Genomic DNA, 20723 nt, shown 5'->3' with positions numbered 1-20723 from the left:
AGTAAATTAGGATTAATTTAATATAAACAAGTTTAAATATGCAATACATAAAAATGTTATCAAACCCCTGATGAATTGAGAATTAATGCAAACAAATTACTTTCATGAACATTAAAACATATGTCGGGTATCACCAACTCACCTGAGCTGAGCTTGGACTGTTCTCCTTCGACAAGGGTGGCAGAAGTCTCTTCCGCCTGCAGCAAGGAGAAGCTCTCAGTCAACTCGGCTGCAACGTCACCAGCGCAAAAGGTCAACCCCGGCTGATCTGCAATTTCGTCATCAATCAGGAAGTCATCGGCACCGCTGCTGCAACTTCGGCCAAAACCACCTCCCAACGCACCAGGACTACTGCCATCAGACAGGGACAGCGAACCGGTAGGACTAGGGCTATCCTGAGACTCACTGCTGGCAGGAGTAGTCGACACAGACAACTGACTATTCTGGCGCCTAACATTGACCTCATTAGGGAAACCACCAGGCCTTGGTCGCACACCAGCTCCTGAACTGGGTCTACCTCCACTGCTACTGGCACTGCTTCCACTGCTACTGAAGATTCGCTCATTAGACTTCTCAAGGACTGTTTTCAGAGGATGCAACGATGGTTGAGACACACCTGGTGATATTGTGAGGTGCACGACCCTTGGCACCTGGGGCATTATTGAGCCGGCTTCATCTCCACTGCTTGATATAATTCCACCAGCAAAACTGACACAGCCTTCATCACTCAGCTCGTCAGCCATAGCTTCACCGTGACCCCACTCCTGATCCTCGCTCCCAGACCCTGTACAACCTTCCTCTTCACTCGTCGAGGCCACGCTGCCCCTCTGAGCCGACTTCTCTGTGCTTGACCTATCGCGCCATGCCTTCTCCTCGTTCTCCCCCGAGCCCTCATCTCTTTCTGGCTCAGATGCGGTGGTAGTCACTTTGTTGGCTGGAGATGCATGGGGCACCGGGCTGGGGCTGTTTGAGCTCTTGTCCTTCTCCACGGCCTGTGGCCTGTAAGCCAGTGTCCTCTGACGGACGACGTTACCAGTGGGGGCACCTGGAATGCTGCTCACTGGTCGTGGCAGCCCACTGGTGGGACGTGGCTTCTTTTCCTCCGTGACACCCACCTTGCGACCCCGGTCCCGGAGTTCGAAAGTCCCGCCCGCCTGGTTGAGCACCACTTCTAGTGTGCGGGCAGAGGGGTTGGTTGGCAGGGGGGGCAGGGGCGGCGGGGGCGAGACTAGGGTGAGGCCGGGACCAGCCCAGAGCTCCGCCGTGGCCAGGGGCTCCACCCCCAACAAGGTGTCCGTCTCGGCAGCTTCCACGCCACTGTATGTGGCCCCAGATGATCCACTGCCGCTGTGCGGTCCGGCGGCCCTGATGCTGTCCAACATGCCCAGGCCGGAGTCCGCTCCCAAGGATTCGGAGGAGTCGGCCCGGTGCTGGGCCATCTTGCGGTTGGCCGCGGTCTTGGCACCCTTGGACACTGCCCCGCCTCCGACTAGGGCAGCAGACGCTGGGATGGGTGAGGCCTTTCCCATGAGCTGCGGCACCTGCGGTCGGGGGAGCTGCTTGGACTGGAACGTCAGCCGCTCGGCGAGGCGGGCCTGCGTGGGTGTGTTCTTGTTGCTGCCGGCGCGCGAGCTCGCGTTCGACTCGGTGAGGATGTTCCTGTCCACGACGGCATTGTTCCTCGCCTCCTTCTGGGCGAAAACGATGGGCGTGGGCGGGGCGAAGGGCAGAGCCTCGTTGGAGTTGGTGTCACCCACCTTATCGCCCCTCACCAGCGACACGTTGCCGGCGGGGCCACGGAAGCCGAATCGGTTGATGGGACGCCCGCCGCTGGCAGGGTTGTTGTTGACGGGCGACACGGGCGAGGGCTGGGGCAGAGCCTCAGCGAGGAGCGGCGAGGCCCGGCCCGAGGAGGCGCCCGACCGCGACTCCGACTTGGCCTGCGGCGACTTGACGGCGGTGGGAGTCCTCCGCTTGAAGCCGAACGAAGTGGCCTGGCCCCGAGAGTACGGGGTCGTCCGCTTGGTCGCCTTCTCCCCCTGCACAAATAAAAAGGGCAAGATTAGAAACATGACAATCCGCACATTCTCCATACTACACTCTCACTCATTCATTGAATCAACGCGAAAGTATATATATGCGCGGGTAGGGCTCATTCCACAAGATCAAGTTAAAAAATTCAGGGTATGAGGGTCGGTTCACGTCCATGGAATACCTCGAACTTCGATGATAATTGTGAATAGTGTCCTAGAACTTCACTCAGGGAATAAACCCAGGACCCTAAGATGAGAGGCCAAACGCTCTACCATTACGTCCATCACGCCCCACATATTCCTAAGATAAAAACACAAATCATTCGATTGGATCAACAACAGCGTTTATATTCGAGGAAGATGAGCTACATGGCCTAAAGGCCACATGAAAATGAAGGAGATCCTTTATAAGGCTGTCAATGGCAGGAAAGTGACGCCCAATGAACCACCACAGCTGATTCAGCAAGCATTTTTCAAGGTTGATTCCAATGTTTCTTTCCCATCCCAGATGTTTGTGCAGCGTGCAGAAATCTAATCAAGGACATAGGAGTCTCTTGAGTTTCGTACAACAATATTGTAGCGAACTGACAACAAGCCACTTTCATGGCGTCCATCATATGACTGCATAAAGCATCAAAATAATTCATTTGGAAATAATAGTAGGAAGTTGAAAGTGGCAGATGGCAACATATAAATAAAAGGGAAAACTGCTAAAAGAGTTGAAAACGACACATCCAAACGTAAATTTCCGCTATTTCCTAAGAGTGAAGAGCTAATAGAAGATGAGGCCGAGTCTCAAAGCATAAGACGATAACATTTTTTTTCTTCCATGAGCAGTTACTTCGAATGAAAAAATGAATCGGTACGCACCACCAATCAACCTCACAAGCACGATATAACTATTAGATTGGCAGAACTAAGCTTAATTTGTTGGCCCGACACTACAGAAAACCTTTGATCGACTTTTAAAAGTAAACCGCAATGAAATCAAGGAACGGCCACGTAATCTTTTAATCATCACCATAGCAAAAAACATATCCCGGACGTGAAAGGAAGCCACGCATTGCTCAAAGGAAAAGTCGTGCAGAGGGTTGAATAGGAGGGAGCGAAGGAACGATCCAAAGTGTCTCTTTCTCCCATCTGGCCCTCCGCAAACACACACCTCGTGGCTAATCCCTGGCGTCCACCCCACCGGTCGCCCACGTAGAGAACGGCTGATACGGAGCCGAATGCCGCCCACCACACACAGAGTGAGGTCGATGGGTGGCGGAATCGATATAGTGCCACCAACCCCTTCTTCCCGACTACTCCTAACCCCCAACGTACAGGGATTTCACCAATCGCCCAGGCGGTCACGGGTGGCGCTTAAAACACATCCACAGCATAGGTAGAGGTCTGCAGAAGTGATCGGTCGTCGTGAGCGACCGACGTGCTCGATCGAGATCATTGAACTGATTGATCGATGAACGACACGATCTTTTCGGTCTCTCGCGACCGAAGTCGTTCGTCAATCATTTGCGACCGATGCCGTTCGTTGATCAATGGTAATCAGGCGTTTCGAATGAAATCAGTCGCGTTCGACATCGGCAAAGGTAAGCATAGATAGTGACCGACATCGGTCGAGATTGACATAGGCAGTGACCGACGATCGACCGTTCGCGATTGACTCGCTCATGAGAATGGAGAACGGTGATCCGCATAGAGAGCGTCTTGAGCCATGAATTGTCACGGACGGAAGATGACTCAGCACGATAACAACGTACACACTCGAGACCATTATTTTCCGAGACTCCATTGATCCCCTCTGGACTAGACATGGAATTCCCCAACTAAAAATTACCAATGGATAGGACTCCAAGATTTTCGCGAATGCAAATTTTCACAATTTCACGATTGTTTGCCGCTTTTACATTTGTAGAAAGACCTTAAAAACTTTCGAGATCATGGGAAAATATAAATAACGCCTGTACTCATCAAATTCGCATAAAACCTGTCAAAAATATTAACTCGCGAAAATCGAGGATAGGACTATGATCCGCGTCTATGCAGCCACCGAAAGGCCGCGTGGCAAGGGGTTATCGAATGGCAAAGAAATCGACCCCAATAGTACATACCTCGGGCTTGCACGAATGATCGGATTTTTGTACGTCTTTTGAGGGCCTCTTGGAAAAATGCGAGCGATGGAGGAAACTGCGGAGAGAGGCACCCTGAAGCTAGCCACTCTGGATCGACACTGGCAGGGAACTTTCCCCCGTGGGTGTCGCAAAGAAGACCCTGTTGCCTCCGTGGGAACAATTGAATGCACGAATGAATCAAGTGAGAGACGATGAGATGGACTAGATTGGGGGAAAAAAAGAGAGCCAAATGGTGGAGTGGAAAAGTAGGCTGTTCTCACGGGGCGCGCAAAAAAAATGAAAGACGAGGAACAAACATGACGTCCGTGGATATGGCGACGACCGCAATGAGCGACATTCTCTTTCTATTTCGGGAAGTCGCTCCAACGAAGATCCAACCAAACATGGGCGTATCTCGTGAGACGATCTTAGTTCTTTTATTCCAGGCGTCGAATAGTTCTCTTATTCCAGGCGTCAATCTGCGAGATTGTGAAGCTCAATGCTTCACGTTGAGTAGATATCACCCCAATATGGAACTGGAATGGAACAACATTGACCTACCGCTACGTAAATCATCATCACTCGCCTCCTTCAAAAAGGCACTACACGTAAAACTTCTTCAAGAACAACAACGAGACATGTAACATCATGGGAACAGTAGGAAAGATTCATCACTTATCTCCTCCGGCTTCATCTAATTTTCTTTTTCCTTACAGGTACTGGGTGACATTTTCCATGTAATTTATTGTATTTGTAGATACCCAGGTTTACATTAGCTCTCTCAGTAGGTTTTTGCAGGTTTTTCACGCCCCCTTCTTGTGTGGGCGTTTTCCTGCAGTGAGTTTTTTTCCAATATGGACGACAGTCAATATCCTTAGGTTTTTCCCACGTTCACTAACATCTTTTTACACTTGGTCAATGGTAACTTTGTTAACTTATAATTTTATTCGTTGACTGAAAATGGAACTTACATTTCTTTTTATGTAATTTCTCTGCATGTAACGTCATGAGCAACTTGACAATCATTTAAATGCATATATTTCATGTTTGACGAGGGATTAGATGGAAGATGGGACTTTCTAGTCCCAATCTCGCCCAATAAAGACGTTTATTACTATTATTATTATATTAATATCATCGCAGCATGAAGAAGTCTCCAGTGAGAACTTCATAAAATAGGATTGTGAGCCTTCGAGACGGAGCTGATGGTTGGGTAGAGTCCTCAATCTCGCCTATTTGAAGTCGTTTAATTATTATTTTATGGTTATCTTTGAATAGAAGTATTCGCTGGCATGATCAAACACGACGGGTAGTAGCCAAGTCATATTCGATTTTCTTACTGCGGCGGTCTAAGTAATTTTCTGACACTATTGCATGCCTTTAATAATATTTGTTTTTCTATTATTGGGTGGATTTTTACATTGAGGTGAAGGCGGATAAGGTTTCCCTCCGTGTTTTTCCTAACATATTAAACGTTTGATACCAGAAACTGACGTCATTACAAATATTATGACCGACATCATTATCATGCATACATGGTTTTTGCTTCCATATTCTTTCTACCTCTATCGCGAGGGGTGTGCTTTATTCAATTTTTTTCACTAAATTTGTGATGGATATATTTTGATCGGAGGGAAATAATATGTCTCCATCAGATTTTTACAAGAGTTAAAAAGACATTAAACGGACAAAGTCTAGTCCTCTGTGTTCTTTCACTATTCCTCTACAAAGGGGAACTATCGTTCAACATGGCAGGTGTTCAGGATATTGGATTTCTGTAATCATGGCCGAGTCTCTCCTAGGTTAGGTTTATTTGTCGTGTAATTTTTTTTATTAACATTATTAATTTTTCCGCATTTTATTCTCAGATTTAACTCTGTCACGTTCGAGCAGGTGGCAGATCAAAGTCAAGCCATATCAGATGATGATTTTATAATATTCGTCATCAGTACTTAGGGATTTTATGATTATGTATGTTGCTAATAGTATAATAGGTACAATGGGTAATTCATATTCCAGATATTTTTAATTTCTATCGATAGATCTATTCATTTTTCTATTTTTTAATTGTAGGTAGGGAGAATATCGTTAGTATTAGGTATTGTTTTATCAAATATTTGGCTTTGGTTACCTTCTTTATCGCGGTAATATCAGGTATACTGTTATGCATTTCCTTGTTCGTGAGTATAGCACTATAGGAGTACCGTTATTGTTACATAAATCAACTCAGTTCCTTGAAAAACAGCTCTTCCTCGTGAGATGTGGAGGAATATCATGATGAACTTCAACAAAAATACTACTCATACCCACCGATTGAGTTATTTCCGCGTTCGAAAGTAGCGTGCATGAAGAAGCGGGCGTTAAACTTTTATTACGACACATGATAATTAGAATCTATTCTATTACTAGAAAATAAAACGTAGAGGGATTAGGAATAAAGCAATGATGGTCATTAATTTAGGTAGGTACGGGTCGCTCCGAAAAGACGACTACCACACCAATACGAAGAGCATGATAAGGGGATCTACTTTGTCGATAACAAAGAAGGTATTGATATCTTCTTATTTTGAGAAGCGCTATGAACTGTGGAGCTCCATATGATATGGTTTTCAAGACCATATTAATACTAATAACAATAGAAACTTCTTCGTCAATATATTTTCATTACTTTAGACCGAAAATTATGCAGAAAGAAGGTGAGAAACTATTAGGAGCGTGGGTGGGTATTTTCGATGCGTCACATCTCATGGTGCGTGTCAGAGATTGACAAGGGAATGCTCTCAGGTTGAGCGACCAGTGGTTTTCGGCGAAGGGAATCCGAGATGGCAATGAGGAAAAAAGAGGAAGGGGTAAAAGGTGATGGGGATTTCCAGAGACACGTCGGCGCCGAGGAGAAAAGTCTGGCGAGCGTATGCCTGTAACTTCCCCACGAACGCACGTGCCTCACCTGGCAAACACACTTCTGAGGCCTTTTTCGTGTTGACACTTGCTTTTTAAGCGTCGCCACGGACGAGTGAAGGTAATGGCAACAAAGCTACGAATAACAACTCGTCTCAAATCATGGAGAGACATACACGGCACGAGTACGCAAGCAGGATATGTGAGTCTAGCATTAATCTAAACAAAATGCTATATTTTTTGTACGTATTTCATCAAAAATAAAAGTCCGAGTGTAGCCTCTCTCCGATCCACACATCACCTTCTGCCGGACGCAGCGGAGTAGGTAGGCAGATTCAGGGGCATAGCTAGGAATAAAGACGGGGGGGGGGGGGGGGTTTAGGTGCAACTAATACCGGGGTAAGTGGGGGTATGGAACACCCACCAGGATAAGCGGTAGGTGCTAGATTAATAAATTGCGGAATTTTAAGATAAATGGTACAAAATGGTGAGTTTTACGGCTTTCTGAGGGATATTTTATTAATCCTTACACTATTCTATAACTAATATCAATCCAATTACGTAAAATGGATTAAACTTAAAAATTTCTCTGAGCTCTGGGGGGGTTTTATCCCCCAAAACCCCCCCTCGCTGCGCCACTGGGCAGATTCTCATTTCGGGGGCGGCCCGCCCCTTACATTAGGGGAATACGATTTTGAACTCTAAACATTGGTTCGGCCCCAAGTTCAATTCTCTTTTTTGGTACAACCCGGTTATATTTGAATTAATGCAAATAAATAAATCAATGATGGCGAATCATCGCATGCCACGGCAATTCCCTCTCGCAAGATTCATCAAACCAATTCAGACTAACGCATAATCATTTCTTTATTTTCTTGTTTCCAGGATGGCGGGCCTCCACACACGTCCCGGTCCAGACGCCTAAAGGCCCTACAAAATGCAGATTATTTCTAAATCATCGATTGCAAGTTTACCGACGATTCGCTCCCAGAATCACATAAGCACAAATGAATATAATGTAGATTATTCAATATAACCCTCAATAAAAATCCTCTCTGAGTCTGCTTTCAATGGGAGTTGGTATAGAGTGTATAAACTAAGCAAAGGAAATTGTACATCATTTTAAGAAAAAATTACATAAAAGAGGTTATATTACCCGTTCAGCTTACAAAATAATCGCCCAAGTATTAACAAAACTTGGCGTCCAATTCAATTCTTACATATAAATGGCAGAAAATAAAGATACAAATAATTAATTAAATATGAACTAAGTAGATCACAGAAAAGGTCAATATCACTCCCGAAATAATTTTTCCTACAAATTAAAATACATCGACTCTACCTCGACATGAGTCAACGCAGAATAGATATTAATAGATTAATACTACCCACTTTTCGAAATACAATTCAGATAATTTGCGGAAGAACACCTGTACTTCGAATTTCATCGAGGAAAATGGCACGTTAGCGGTCTCACTCCAGTTTGACAGAAAGTCATATTCCCGCGAAAAAAAACTGAAACATTTTAGCCACGACTAAACCGCAAGACTAAATATACCGACCTACCACTTAAATATTTCGTGAGTTCAAGACGGAAGGGTGGAGAGAGAGGGTTGGGCGCGCACCCGCAAGACGACCACTCACGGGCTTAAGACACGCGAGCAAGGCGGCCCTTGTGAGCCGCCACCCCCGTACTCACGGGCGCCATTAAAAATTCACGTCCGCCGGGAAGTACACACGCTACGTGCACGAATGCACGCAACCCAAGACGAGAACGCCAAAATTATTGTAAACAAAAATAAAACTTCAACGGCACTGTAATACAGACACTTTAGGAGGAAAACCTCAATTTGCGCTCATAGACGCTAAAAGATACGTGCTCCCGGGCTCAATTCCAAGTGGAGGCTCGCTTGGTCATAGGTAGTTTTAGGTTTAGATTCTGTATCTTCGGAAAGCATAAACCATAAAAGCATGGCCTTACGCTTAGGCAAAATAGCGGATCTAATACCGGCTCTGATTCCGCTTTTCCAATTACGTTCTCAATTAGGGTACGCTGCACTAAATTATAGTGTGATCGACTTGATGCATCAGCTAACTTCGCAAAAAGATCACAATTCGGTTGACATCGTACTCCAAAAAAGTACAAGAAGAGTCATATTTCATTCATATGTACTTAATTAAAAATGCTGTACAGGCAATAACCAAATGATTACACCCATTCGAAATAAGTCTGAGCCTGTTTATGTTTTCATAGGGATTAAATTGCCAAAGAAAAAGCTTGAAGGCCGCCGAGGGAATAACTCGACTCTCAACGGATGGACTCCATGCTCAACACTCAAGCCAAAAATAGTGGTTGGATTTCCATTTCCATGGAGGAAAAACTGAAAATTCATTTTCGATATAAACCCTTTCTAAGCCAGCGCTCCTTCTGGGAGAAATCAAATTCCAACATTTCTCATTTCGAAAACTTGAAAATTTTGCACTCAATCATAATTATAGATGCAGCTAAATATTTCGTTATTAAAATTTACACCACAAAATGATACGCAGTTCCGATATTTCCTAAATGGAGCTGAAAATTTATATATTTTTTGATGTTGCTTAGAAGCAACATTGGGTTGTAATGGGCTAGTGGTCATATGAACTGCCTGCGCAACTAATCCATCCCATCAAGGGCGCAGCTAGGAATTAGGGCTGGGGGGGTTTTAGATGCAACTAATACCGGGGTGTGTGGGGGTATGGAATACCCACCAGGATAAGCGGTAGGTGCGAGATTAATAAATTGCGGAATTTTAAGATAAATGGTTCAAAATTGTGAGTTTTACGGCTTTCTGAGGGGTAATTTATTAATCCTTACACTATTCTATTAGTAATATCAATCCAATTAAGTACAATGGATTAAACTTAAATAAATTTCTGGGGTCTGGGGGGGGGTTTATCCCCCCTCCTAACCCCCCCCCCCCCCCCTCGCTGCGCCACTGCATCCCATTACCATAAGAGAGGACGCAAGCTAGATATCGTTTCTAGTGAGACGTAGTGGAAGTTGTTAATTCATACTGAAACACAGTATAAACTTTTCACACCATGTTAAATATCGACCGACCCGAGTTTGGGCAGCCCACTGTCATTTGCTGGGCACCAATGGAGGCGGTTGGGCACGTATAGATCAATTGGTTGAAGGGGAAGGCTATGAATGATAGAGCAAACAAAAGGGGGGAGAGGGATTGGGAGGCGATTGTTTTGTGAAGAGTCATGGCAAGGCAACCATGATGAGGAGATTGGCTGAAGGTTGTAGAACTGGGGGAGGAGATAAGGGGCGGAGAATATTTTCACAATTAATAATTGCAGGCTGTCCCAGCATATCCAGTTTACAGCCTCATCTATGGTATCTAAAATTTCGCCATTAAAATTGATACAATAGTCGTTAAAACTAAAATATTTTTGAGAACATTGACTGTCTATTTATATAGGAATCTCTGTGTCTTCCACTTGGCCTATGAATTTCCGCCCTATTTGGCCGGTCTAAAAAAATGCAAATAAAAGTAATTGGTTTGTAGCGAGCGTTTGTAATGCGTTTATAGGTTTATAAGAACAAAGCGAGCAAATTATCGCAGTTGAAAATGGAAGAAAAGAGAACACAAAGAGATGAAATTGAACACAGGAGAAAACGGCTGCGTGAGGAGGATCTTTTTTATTCACCCCAACTTATCGGTCCCTTCCATCTTTTTCCCGTTCATCCTTTTCCCAATTCTCTCAATGAAATGCGATTTCGAGTCTGAGTGAATAACCACACCTATGTTAGAAACATGCAATCCACCCCATAGTCATATGAGGGAATCCGAAATTGAGCGCATTATTGCACGTGAAAATTAAAGGAAAAAAGTCAACTAGTGAAAGCCCACATGTACCCGCACCCAAAAAATATAGAGAGGACAGGCTTGGGGACAAAAGTTGCGGGGAATGCGAAAGGAAAGGATGACGAATGGCGGAAAAAGCGCGCAAGGACGGGCTGAGATGAATGCAAAGGAGTCCCCATCAAGGGCGACATCCCTTTTGGGCGACGGGAGAAAAAAACGACCTGGAGTAGGTGGGGAGGGTGGAACACTTTCACCAGGACGAGGACCTACACCGCAGAGAGAGAGAGAGAGATACGCAAAACGAGCAAAAAGAGGAGGTAGGGGGAGACTGCAGCGATGCAGCACTACTCGCGAAAATGGCCCTCCTCCCAAAAACATGTTTCATCCTCCGCCACCGTGCGTGTCCATGGCGAAAGATTCCCGCAACGCCCGTTTATGGAAACAAAAAACAATAGAAATAAATTATCCGTACTTACGGAGCACTTAGCGTGAGATTCAAGTACCCATAGCTAAATAGTAGCGTTCAAAGAAATATATTATCGCGGATGGAAGTACACGTAATGAATTAGGGCGAAAATTAGAGTGCGCTTTGGACGATTTGTAATTATCGGGAAAATTAGCGTGAAACTTTGAAATGCGCAGTGGCGTAGTCATTTTTTTCGTGCACTTTGCAACCGCGCTATGTTAGTTCTAACTGTGTATTGAGGAAGAAGACACATCAGCATGAAATATAACGAGAGAAGTAGGAGAGAAGCCTCATAAAACCCTTGGTAAGAAGACGGAACAATCTAATCGGCAATATGACATGATGGACTCTCGGAGACAATCGCCGAGGGACAAGTAGATGGCAAGGACGGAAAAGAAAGACCTCAAATAATATACATGGAGAAGGTGAAGAAGTATGTGAAAGAGAAGAAATACGTTGGTGATAAAAGATTAGCGGACAGAATAACTGACGTGAGTAGAGAGCTGTGTCAAAGCAATGTTAGGATTGTTGACCGATGATGATAGCTGCTTTGCAGGCCTCTATTCAGGAATATTCGTTGGATTCATTTTGGAGATGTTGGCCCTCGCCTCTCTCTATCTCTCGCACGTACCTTAAGGATCGATGATAGAAGGAGGAGGGCAAGACAAACGGGAGTTAAGAATTAACTCATTATAAACCAGAACACACCATGATATTACGCATTTAAATATACACGGAGTATCACTGCAGTCGCAGAATTCCCTCGCGTATGATCCACTTAAAACAAATTACAATAAGGTTCTTATTTTTTCTCTTATTTCAACCAACATACACCCCAGTGATATTAATCAATAATTATGTTTATAGCAGAAGAAAGTTATATTTTCAGGTAATAGCGTACATGATTTCACAATTAAAGTCTGTCATTCTTTTAGATAACTAAGATTTTTCTAGAAAAATTTCATTTTGCAGCTTGTTATTTTCCTCGCTCTAGAAAATTCAGCTTTACATACAATTTATGCGATGGGGGAATCGGGCAGGCTTCAGACCCCTAAGGAAAGGGCGAAACTCCTTTACGACAGCGTCGTAAAGGAACAGCAAACCGGACGCTGATAGACGCAATCCCCTTCACCAGACTCCTCTTTGAACTCATATGGTTATTTCGAGTTACATGTACGACTCTACGGAAGGGACCACAGACGAGCAAAACAATCCTTGGCCCACGGCCAATGAACATTGTGACTGCAGCGCCGCATTGTGACGACACAATTTCCAAGTCTCGTGATTTGAGGAAAAATTATCACTCAACCCCACACCGTGACATCACAAAAAAAAACGAGATTTTTTTGCATTACGCAATTACTTAAGGTAACATTCGGTACACCGGATTAACGAGTAATACGCGACACGAACACCTGAATTTAAAATAATAAAATCGCCTTATTAATTTGATAAATACCACAAGCATTACACAGAATTCTCTTCGCAGAGATTAACGGACTAATGTTCCGTAGGACTATATAAAATCTCTACAATATATAAAATCTCTACAATCACGAAATAATAATAGATAACATTAGAGATGTTAAATATGATTTGATGCTTTCCCGGCGAAATGTGTGAGCAAACTGTTCTCGGGATTCCCACCGGGTTAATTCTTTCATATCGGCCAACGTTTCAAGCTCCGTCTCGGCGCTCATCATCATTAGAGATGTTAACTACATCGTCTTTCATTGCTTAGCCTAGGCTAGGAAACTTCAAAGTAAATTCATCGAATTTCCCCCTATTTTCAGAGCAATGTAGTATAAAAGTTCTTACTTCAATTTATTGTTCAACCTGTCTCCATTAAAATATATTAAAATCAGCGTTCAATATCTCCTTGTATAACAGAAATGGAATAGAAAAAAAAACAATTCTACGTTGCACCCGTATTCTCTGAATATATTTCAGAAATATCTAATTTAAATCCGAGTTTTTTTTCAATGAAGCATATTTTCAGCTTGAGAACAATTGCGGAAAATATCCCAAAGCAATTCAGCAATAACGTCTTTAAATCAGAAACATAGGACAAGCGTGAACTGGGTGGGTCTGCCTATAATAGGATATTCGAGACGAGAAATCGGAAAAACTCATTTAGAGACAAAGGAGAGCCTTTAGTACTAGAAAATCGATTAGAAGTACGACGAAATGAATAAAATATGCCTCCCATTAAAAATTGATCCTACAGAGTAGAAAAGATCAAAGTGGGTGGCTTTTGTTATAATTGATGGTACCACTCGAGCCCTTAGGGTGGAAACGGATAAAATATTATACGACATAAATGACGAAAAATGAAAAAGAAATTTCGAAAAAGGGGCTCTGGCGACTGGGTCTTTGGGAAAAGACGGCGAAGGAAAAGCACGAGGGACATTCAATATTAGGATGGGGAGGACGCGTCGCGACTGTGAAAAAATGACCCTCTACGAAAGATGAGTGGGGGATTCATTAAGAGAAGAAGATGACAAGGAAAAGCAGATTGAGGTGTACGACCGAGTGGTAAACGGGAAGGGAAAAGGAAGAACCCGAAAGACTCCACCAAGTGAGTACAAAGATGATTTCATTCGCCATGGGGCGCTGAAATATTCAAGGAAGGCAGGATAAAAGGTACGAGCATAAGGAGCAAAACTGAATTTTTAAACGGGTTCTATGATAGATTTCCGAGGATCTACGGGATAGAGGGACTTTGTCAAACTGGATAAAAGGATATCGAAGGGTCTCGATCACACCTTTAATCGGATCTTTCAAATTTCAACATCACAGAATCATTTAGCAGAAAATAGAGGGGGAAAGGGTTGAGGCGATGGCGCAGCGTAAAGCCGTGGGAGTTTAAGCCTTCCTATCTATTTATTTAAGAAACTAAGGGTTATAATGATTGTGTGAAGGTTTTACCCAGCCAAATGCTCCAAATTCCTGGGATGTTCAAAATTTCCAACGCAGGAACCTCCTATAATTAGGAAAAGAACTTTTGGTTTCCAATGAATGTGACGCGAGAAAACTTGTGCGGAATTTGAAATCTACGTATAATTACGGACAAAAATTTTACCGATTTTCATTTGATTTTTAAAATTATATTTCAAATGAAAAACTTCGAAAATTTCGCATACCATTTTGGACGACCGACGAAACCAGATTTTTAAAACCATAACATCCTCTAGATTAAAAGCATTGGGTGGAGCTACAAATTATCTGGAATGGAATTTAGTAGAGTACCTTCTTAAACCAATGAAAATAGGAGCCAATATTTCCGAGAACGTTTTTACGGTTTGCCTCAGACTCCTACGACGTCCACGGACGGGACACCTATTGTCTTCTCTAACGATGGCCGACTCGCCAATCGAAACACCGGTCTCTAAGATATTGATTTCTGCTCTAATTGGTTTTAGGAGATATTTAATTCTGATGAAATCCTCTTTAAAGGGTATCGTAAACTCACAACTCCTCCCATTTTAGCATCTCTCTTTCCCCGAATGCATCTTATCACTCCGACGTCCTGACAACTTTAACGATAAGAGGAAGGGAATGAATGGGAGTTGTTGGAGAACGGGGAGGCTGGCATGGGGAGGGAAAGATCCGTAGATCCTTGCTGCTTAAGAAGGCAAAAGAAAGCAGCCGCGCACCGCCAGTAGCAGTCGTTTGTTTGAAGCGAGTGAACGCACGCAGCGATATTTATTTCTTCGCACCGGAAACCGTTCCGAGTGTTGCCGACACCATCACAACAAGAACGAAAACAGTGGAACGAGGAGGTTCCCAATGAAGACTAAGGGATGGCGCTGCGAACGATTCATCATACGGAGAGCGGCGAGGTATTTACGTACGTGTATAACAACGCGGATAGTGCCTAACGGCTGATCCACAATGGAGCATCAGCAGACTTCAGCCGTAGGTATAAGACGGAAGCCGTAAGAATTTGCTCGTCTCCAATGGGATACGTAAAGCGTAAGAAAACATTCCAAATGCAGGCGTAGGCGGTGACAATTGAGATCCGATACCATCCAAGTCTGGCACTCGAAACTAGTGATGTGCATCACGCCTTAAGTCCATCGTAGAATATCACTTTGTCTCCTCTTACGGATTATGTCCCATTGCAGACCAGCTCTAACTCCACTCCCATTGTCGAAAAGACACATTTGCGTTAGAGCCAAAAAAATGTTAGATTTATAATCGCTCCATAGAAGGAAGGTTTCCGAAAGGAAAAGTGAAAGAGAGGTGTTGATTGGCACTCGTCAGTCCGCTCCTCGAAAGTGCGGCGACCAATAAATTGTTTACGGCGCAGAACGATTTCAGCCATGATGCGAATAATATACGAAGGGAAGCCCAGAGGCGGCTCGTAAGTCAAATGCTCGGGGGGCACACTTCACCCCCCGGGATGGTGGTAGAGAAATTGCGTATGCTTGGTTTCGCTAGGTAGGGCGGTTCGTAAAAAACTGCTACGGCGAGTTGCACAGTTTTAACAGGAATTAGGCTGGCAGTCGCAGACTACGTGCTACGCTTACACTGCTAAAGCAATTAAGAACAATTGCGATGCGGAGAACATTATCTCACATCCGCCATATTTTTGTATGGGTCCCATAGAAACGATGAGTAAAGAGAGATCTTTTTTCGAGGGGATAGGTTTAGGAATTCTTTTTTGCACAACAATAAATTGAGGACTTAAATTAATTGTGGGTGGGACTTAGACAGCAACGCGTACATTTTTTTGTACACGGCTGGTGCTCTAAAATTCCTTACAACACTCTTTTCGAGGCAACTAGAGGAGTTGCATGTAGATTTAGATGTAGAGTGGCTGCCCTTATATCATTCCAATTCCTTCGGGAATCTTTAATTTCCAATTCAGGCTTCACACTGGGTAGCCCCACAAACACACCATCAGCAGCTAATTACACAGTCCAGATCCCAATCAAAGTGCACGGTTTCCGACACGTAATCGATCTCTGAAAACCCAAAAAGAACAGCGACTCCACAATTTCCATCCACCACCTCGATTAATTGACAGCGATTACCTCCAGATGGCTCCACCACGGCGACCACGGCTCTCGCGACAAATGACTTTCGCTTTAGTCCAAGAGGGAGCCCTTAAACTGCTTGGATGATGATCAATTAGGAGGATGACGACGAAGCTCAAGCTCAATCAGTGGAAATGGCGAGGATGAATAAATTTGGTGTTAAAGGAAAGTGATTAAGATGGAATGGATAGCTGGCGTGAGTAGTGCGGAAGTTCTAAGAATAGTGGGAGATAAGTCTTTTGAAAACTTTGAGTAGAAGAGGAGACAATTTAATAGGCCACATCATGTGACACGATGGACTGATGAAAAATATTGTTGAAGGACAGAAGTGGAAGGGAGGAACGGCAGAGGGAGGCCATGGGTGAGACACATAAAGCAGGTGATGAAGGATATAATGCAGAATATTCCGAAAATTGACACTTTTATTGAAATGATAAATGCAGAATAATTTCCTCCGTGGAGCAATGCGTAGTGGGCAGCGCGCTCCAATCTCCTCTATGCACATCTTCAATGGTTTGCGAGCAAATTGTTTTGGGAATTCATGGCCAAACAAATACGAGCTCGAACATTAAGACTTACTTCATTCCACGCAAATTTTTACTTGGTGAGCTTCGACCGGTTTCAGCACTCAGGTGTCAATGTAGAGGGAACTGCTGGCACAGCACTCCGTCCGTCCCATGGGACGTTAAGTCGTGATCACTTGGGCGCCTTTCGATTAAAGCTGGCTACTGCCGGGTTTCTCTCCACCCTTCCTTTCCTACCTTTCCCTACGGTGTAAATGATCTTAGCTGTGAGTCGCTCCCTCCACATAAGAAAATATTCTATTGAAAATGACATTTGAGCAGGGGTCTCCAATTTACTAGGCCACGAGGGCCACATTTCAAGTTCCGAATCGCCCCGCGGGCCGGATAGGAAATTTGCCGATGACTGAAGTATTCGATACCAACGTCATCTGAAGTATCCTGTGGCGTATTTCTTATGTACGAACAGTTGAAGGCGACTTTGACGTGCAGTACAGCGCTGCAATACTCCAAGCGGCGTCTCATTGTAGATGTCATTGAGTTAAACGGGCGAGAATCGCGCGCTACTTGAAACGAGTGCGCGGGCCGTATTTTGGAGACCCCTGCATTAGAGAGTTTGAAACGGTCGAGATTCACCATATAAATAGTAGTAGCCTCTTCCATGCAGTTCCCTGGGCTGGAGCATTAGAGATCGCCATCTAAAACATGTCTGACTCTATACGAAGACATCAAGTACATCTCGGCGATAGAGCATCAAGGCAGGAGGGAAAGAGCGCTGGGCCACACCACTCTGGCTCGCACGCACGGCCATAAAAAAGCACGGTCGGTGGGGGATGATTATCGCCGCCTTCATGGTGAGTCACGCCCTCGCATGTCATCCAGGCGACAGGATGCTGAGGGGAGAGGAGGATGGTGGGAGTGAGTGAGGGACACATTAAGCCGGATATGGGTCGAGGGAATGAAAAACAGAACGACGAGAAGACGCGAGCGAGACCGGTCGACCACGCACACGGAATGAGGCGAATTTCCTCGCACTATTAGGTCTTGGTCAATACAATTAACGGCGTCACTCACCACGCACACCTATTGCATGAATTATTTTTCCCCATTCTCTCACCTTGCATGATTATACCATATTGCAAGTTTTGGGTTTGCATGAATGTGAACGTATTTTTTTTTATTATTAGGGATGGACGGATCCAAGATTTTTTTCGGATCCGGATTCGGATCGGATCCTTGAATTTCGGAGCCGGATGTTTCGGATCGGATATTTTCGGATCCAAATGCATTTTCAAATTCCAGCTATTAAACGAATTAATTATTCAAGTTTATTCTGTGTACGTACAATCGAACGAATGCTTTTTAGATTTTCATACACATTTCAATATTTTTATAAATTAAAAATCATTTTTATAGGCTTTCAAGTTGTTTTTTTAACATCTTTACATGCTCAGGACCTAAACTGCTACGCTTGGGTTTGGAAATGAAAATAGGAAAAATCTTCGGATAAACCACTGACCAGTGGCGTAGGACAAGAATCGCATGCGACGGCACATTCGAAGAGAGAATCGGAACTCTTTCCACCCTTATGGGGCGTTGCATTCACTGAAGCTATTATTTAAAACTTCGGATCCAGATCCGATGTCTTCCGCGACTTTGGATCCGATGTATCCGATGAAGGGCAATATCCGCGGATATTTGGATCGAAGGAATCCGATCCGACCATCCCTAGTTATCATGAGTATTTTTTTGATCGAGTGGTGTGCAAGTGGGGGTGCTTTATTAAGCTGATGATTTGTCACGCTCTGCCAAACACCCTAGGAGTGACTCGCACGGTATCATGTAAACGTAGATGCATGTGGATGGGATGCAATAGACGAGTTTCAGCCAATGGCAATTGGAAAATGGAACGGAGTTGGTTGGGTCGTTCAAGATCACGACACATAGGTCATGGACATTGTGAGTCTAAAGATGTCGTGCATACGTCGAGGTCGTGCGCGCGGGAATACCCCAAGGATAGTTCACACAAAGAGGCGGCACCAGTCCACCCGTAGACGCTTCATGCAACCGCTCGCTCGCTTTGTAATCGGCCATCGAACAGCGCGGCGATCAACGATCCATTTATTCCCTATGTTTGCGATCGATTACTTTTATACGCACGAGGAATAGCATTAGCAGAAGAGGACGTATAGAAAGAATGAAAGTGAATATTGTAAGCCTTTTTTTTTAATTTCATTGAAAATTGGACATTGGAAGGGGATAAACGCCAGGGTAATTCTCACCGCGCTCCATGTGAACCAACCTTAATTGCGTAAATTCTTAAATAAAATATTGGGAGCAGTTGAAAATATCTGTGGACACAGGGCAATAGCTCCTATGCTCCAAGATCTTGAACGGGGGTCGCCCGAAAAGAGATACGATTGTTGCCTGATGATGAGAATACAATATGACGACATCAGGAACGAGGTCACGGGGACGACAAAAGAGCAGCGAATCCGAGGGTCACTCAATGATCCTCACGAGGGGACAGTTGAATGCTTTCCTAGTGCCTCCGAGTGGAGGACACTCGTGGGCACGATCTCATACATCATGGTGAAATCTTTACCTACAAAAACACAACCTAAAAAATTAAGATAAACAGATAAATTTAACTATGTATACTACTTCATAGCAGCTATTCTGCGCCGGATTTTTCCTAAAGCAAAGAATTTCTGCAATAAAGTCAATATCACACTGTATCAACAAAAACTTCATGAGCACTTAATTCCTATATCCACCCGAAAAAATTTAATTTCTACCCTGGTATTCTCTTCCTTTGATTATTGTAGTCTTGTTCATAATGACATGCCTAAAGAGCTGGATAAAAAGTTACTGAGGCTACTTAATTCATGTGTAAGATATGTATTTAATTTAAGAAATGTATCGCAGTACAGAATCAGCCTTGGTTGGCTAAATCTTTGTAACCGAAGAAAATATCTACTCGGTGTTCTTCTTTTTAAGATTTTCAGAGAGAGGATCCCTAATTACCTCCGGGAAATCTTTATGAACAGATCAGTAACCACTCACATGTCATCTCGCAAAAAGGAGTATTTATGTTATCCTACTCCACGTACAACTACCAACCAGAAATCATTTCTAGTACTGGTTTCTAAATTTTGGAATTCTCTCCCTAAGGATCTAAAACAGAAGGGCTCCAAGTATGCATTTAAATATAAATTATACATGGCTTTACTCAATGGAGAGCGAAAACTCCTACATAAAATACAGCCAACATATTCCGTGTGTTGTCAAATTCCAATCCTTGTTTACGTGTCATTTCTTTATTATTTGTGTAACAAACAACTTTATTGTTATTACTTGATATGAACTTTGTGCTTTTGAAGAGCCAATTATTGTAAATTGTGTTTTGCTCCAAGGGTATACCCAGAGCATGAATAAATATCAATTCTATTCTAAAGCACTGCAGGGAAAAGGCAACTTTAAACGCAGTTACGCGCACGGGTTCGAAGTTATCCACGCCAAGTATCGGCCATAAAAAAATGATTTGGCTTTACGGGGTTCGAAGTAATGTCTCCCCATCGTCGGTCACGAATGCTACCAGTTACACCACCCAGCCATCTTCCTCCAAGGAAAATTTCGGACTAGATTTCCCGAACAAGCTGTCTAAAAGTTTAATCAACATAACGGCCGATAAATTTAAGTTTACCTGCAACAGCATCAAAAGTCGCTGAAGCAAACCATATCCCAATACCAGGGAAGTACTGCCTGCATTCTCGATTTGGGTCAAACCAA

At 43.8% G+C, this 20723-nt stretch overlaps 1 protein-coding gene across 4 annotated transcripts in view; it reads right to left on the bottom strand.

Annotated features, from left to right (window-relative positions):
- Positions 1 to 20723, bottom strand: part of LOC124160748 — a 327883-nt gene that overhangs the window by 180141 nt on the left and 127019 nt on the right. For all 4 annotated transcript variants that reach the window (XM_046536756.1, XM_046536759.1, XM_046536757.1 and 1 more), the window contains one exon: positions 143 to 2039. In XM_046536756.1, coding sequence (XP_046392712.1) covers positions 143 to 2039 — 1897 coding nt within the window. The remainder of the gene's footprint in view (positions 1 to 142; positions 2040 to 20723) is intronic.

The sequence above is a fragment of the Ischnura elegans genome, chromosome 6 (genome assembly GCF_921293095.1).
Source record: "Ischnura elegans chromosome 6, ioIscEleg1.1, whole genome shotgun sequence".
Classification (NCBI taxonomy): Eukaryota; Metazoa; Arthropoda; class Insecta; order Odonata; family Coenagrionidae; genus Ischnura; species Ischnura elegans.
This window is presented reverse-complemented; position numbering and strand designations above follow the sequence as displayed.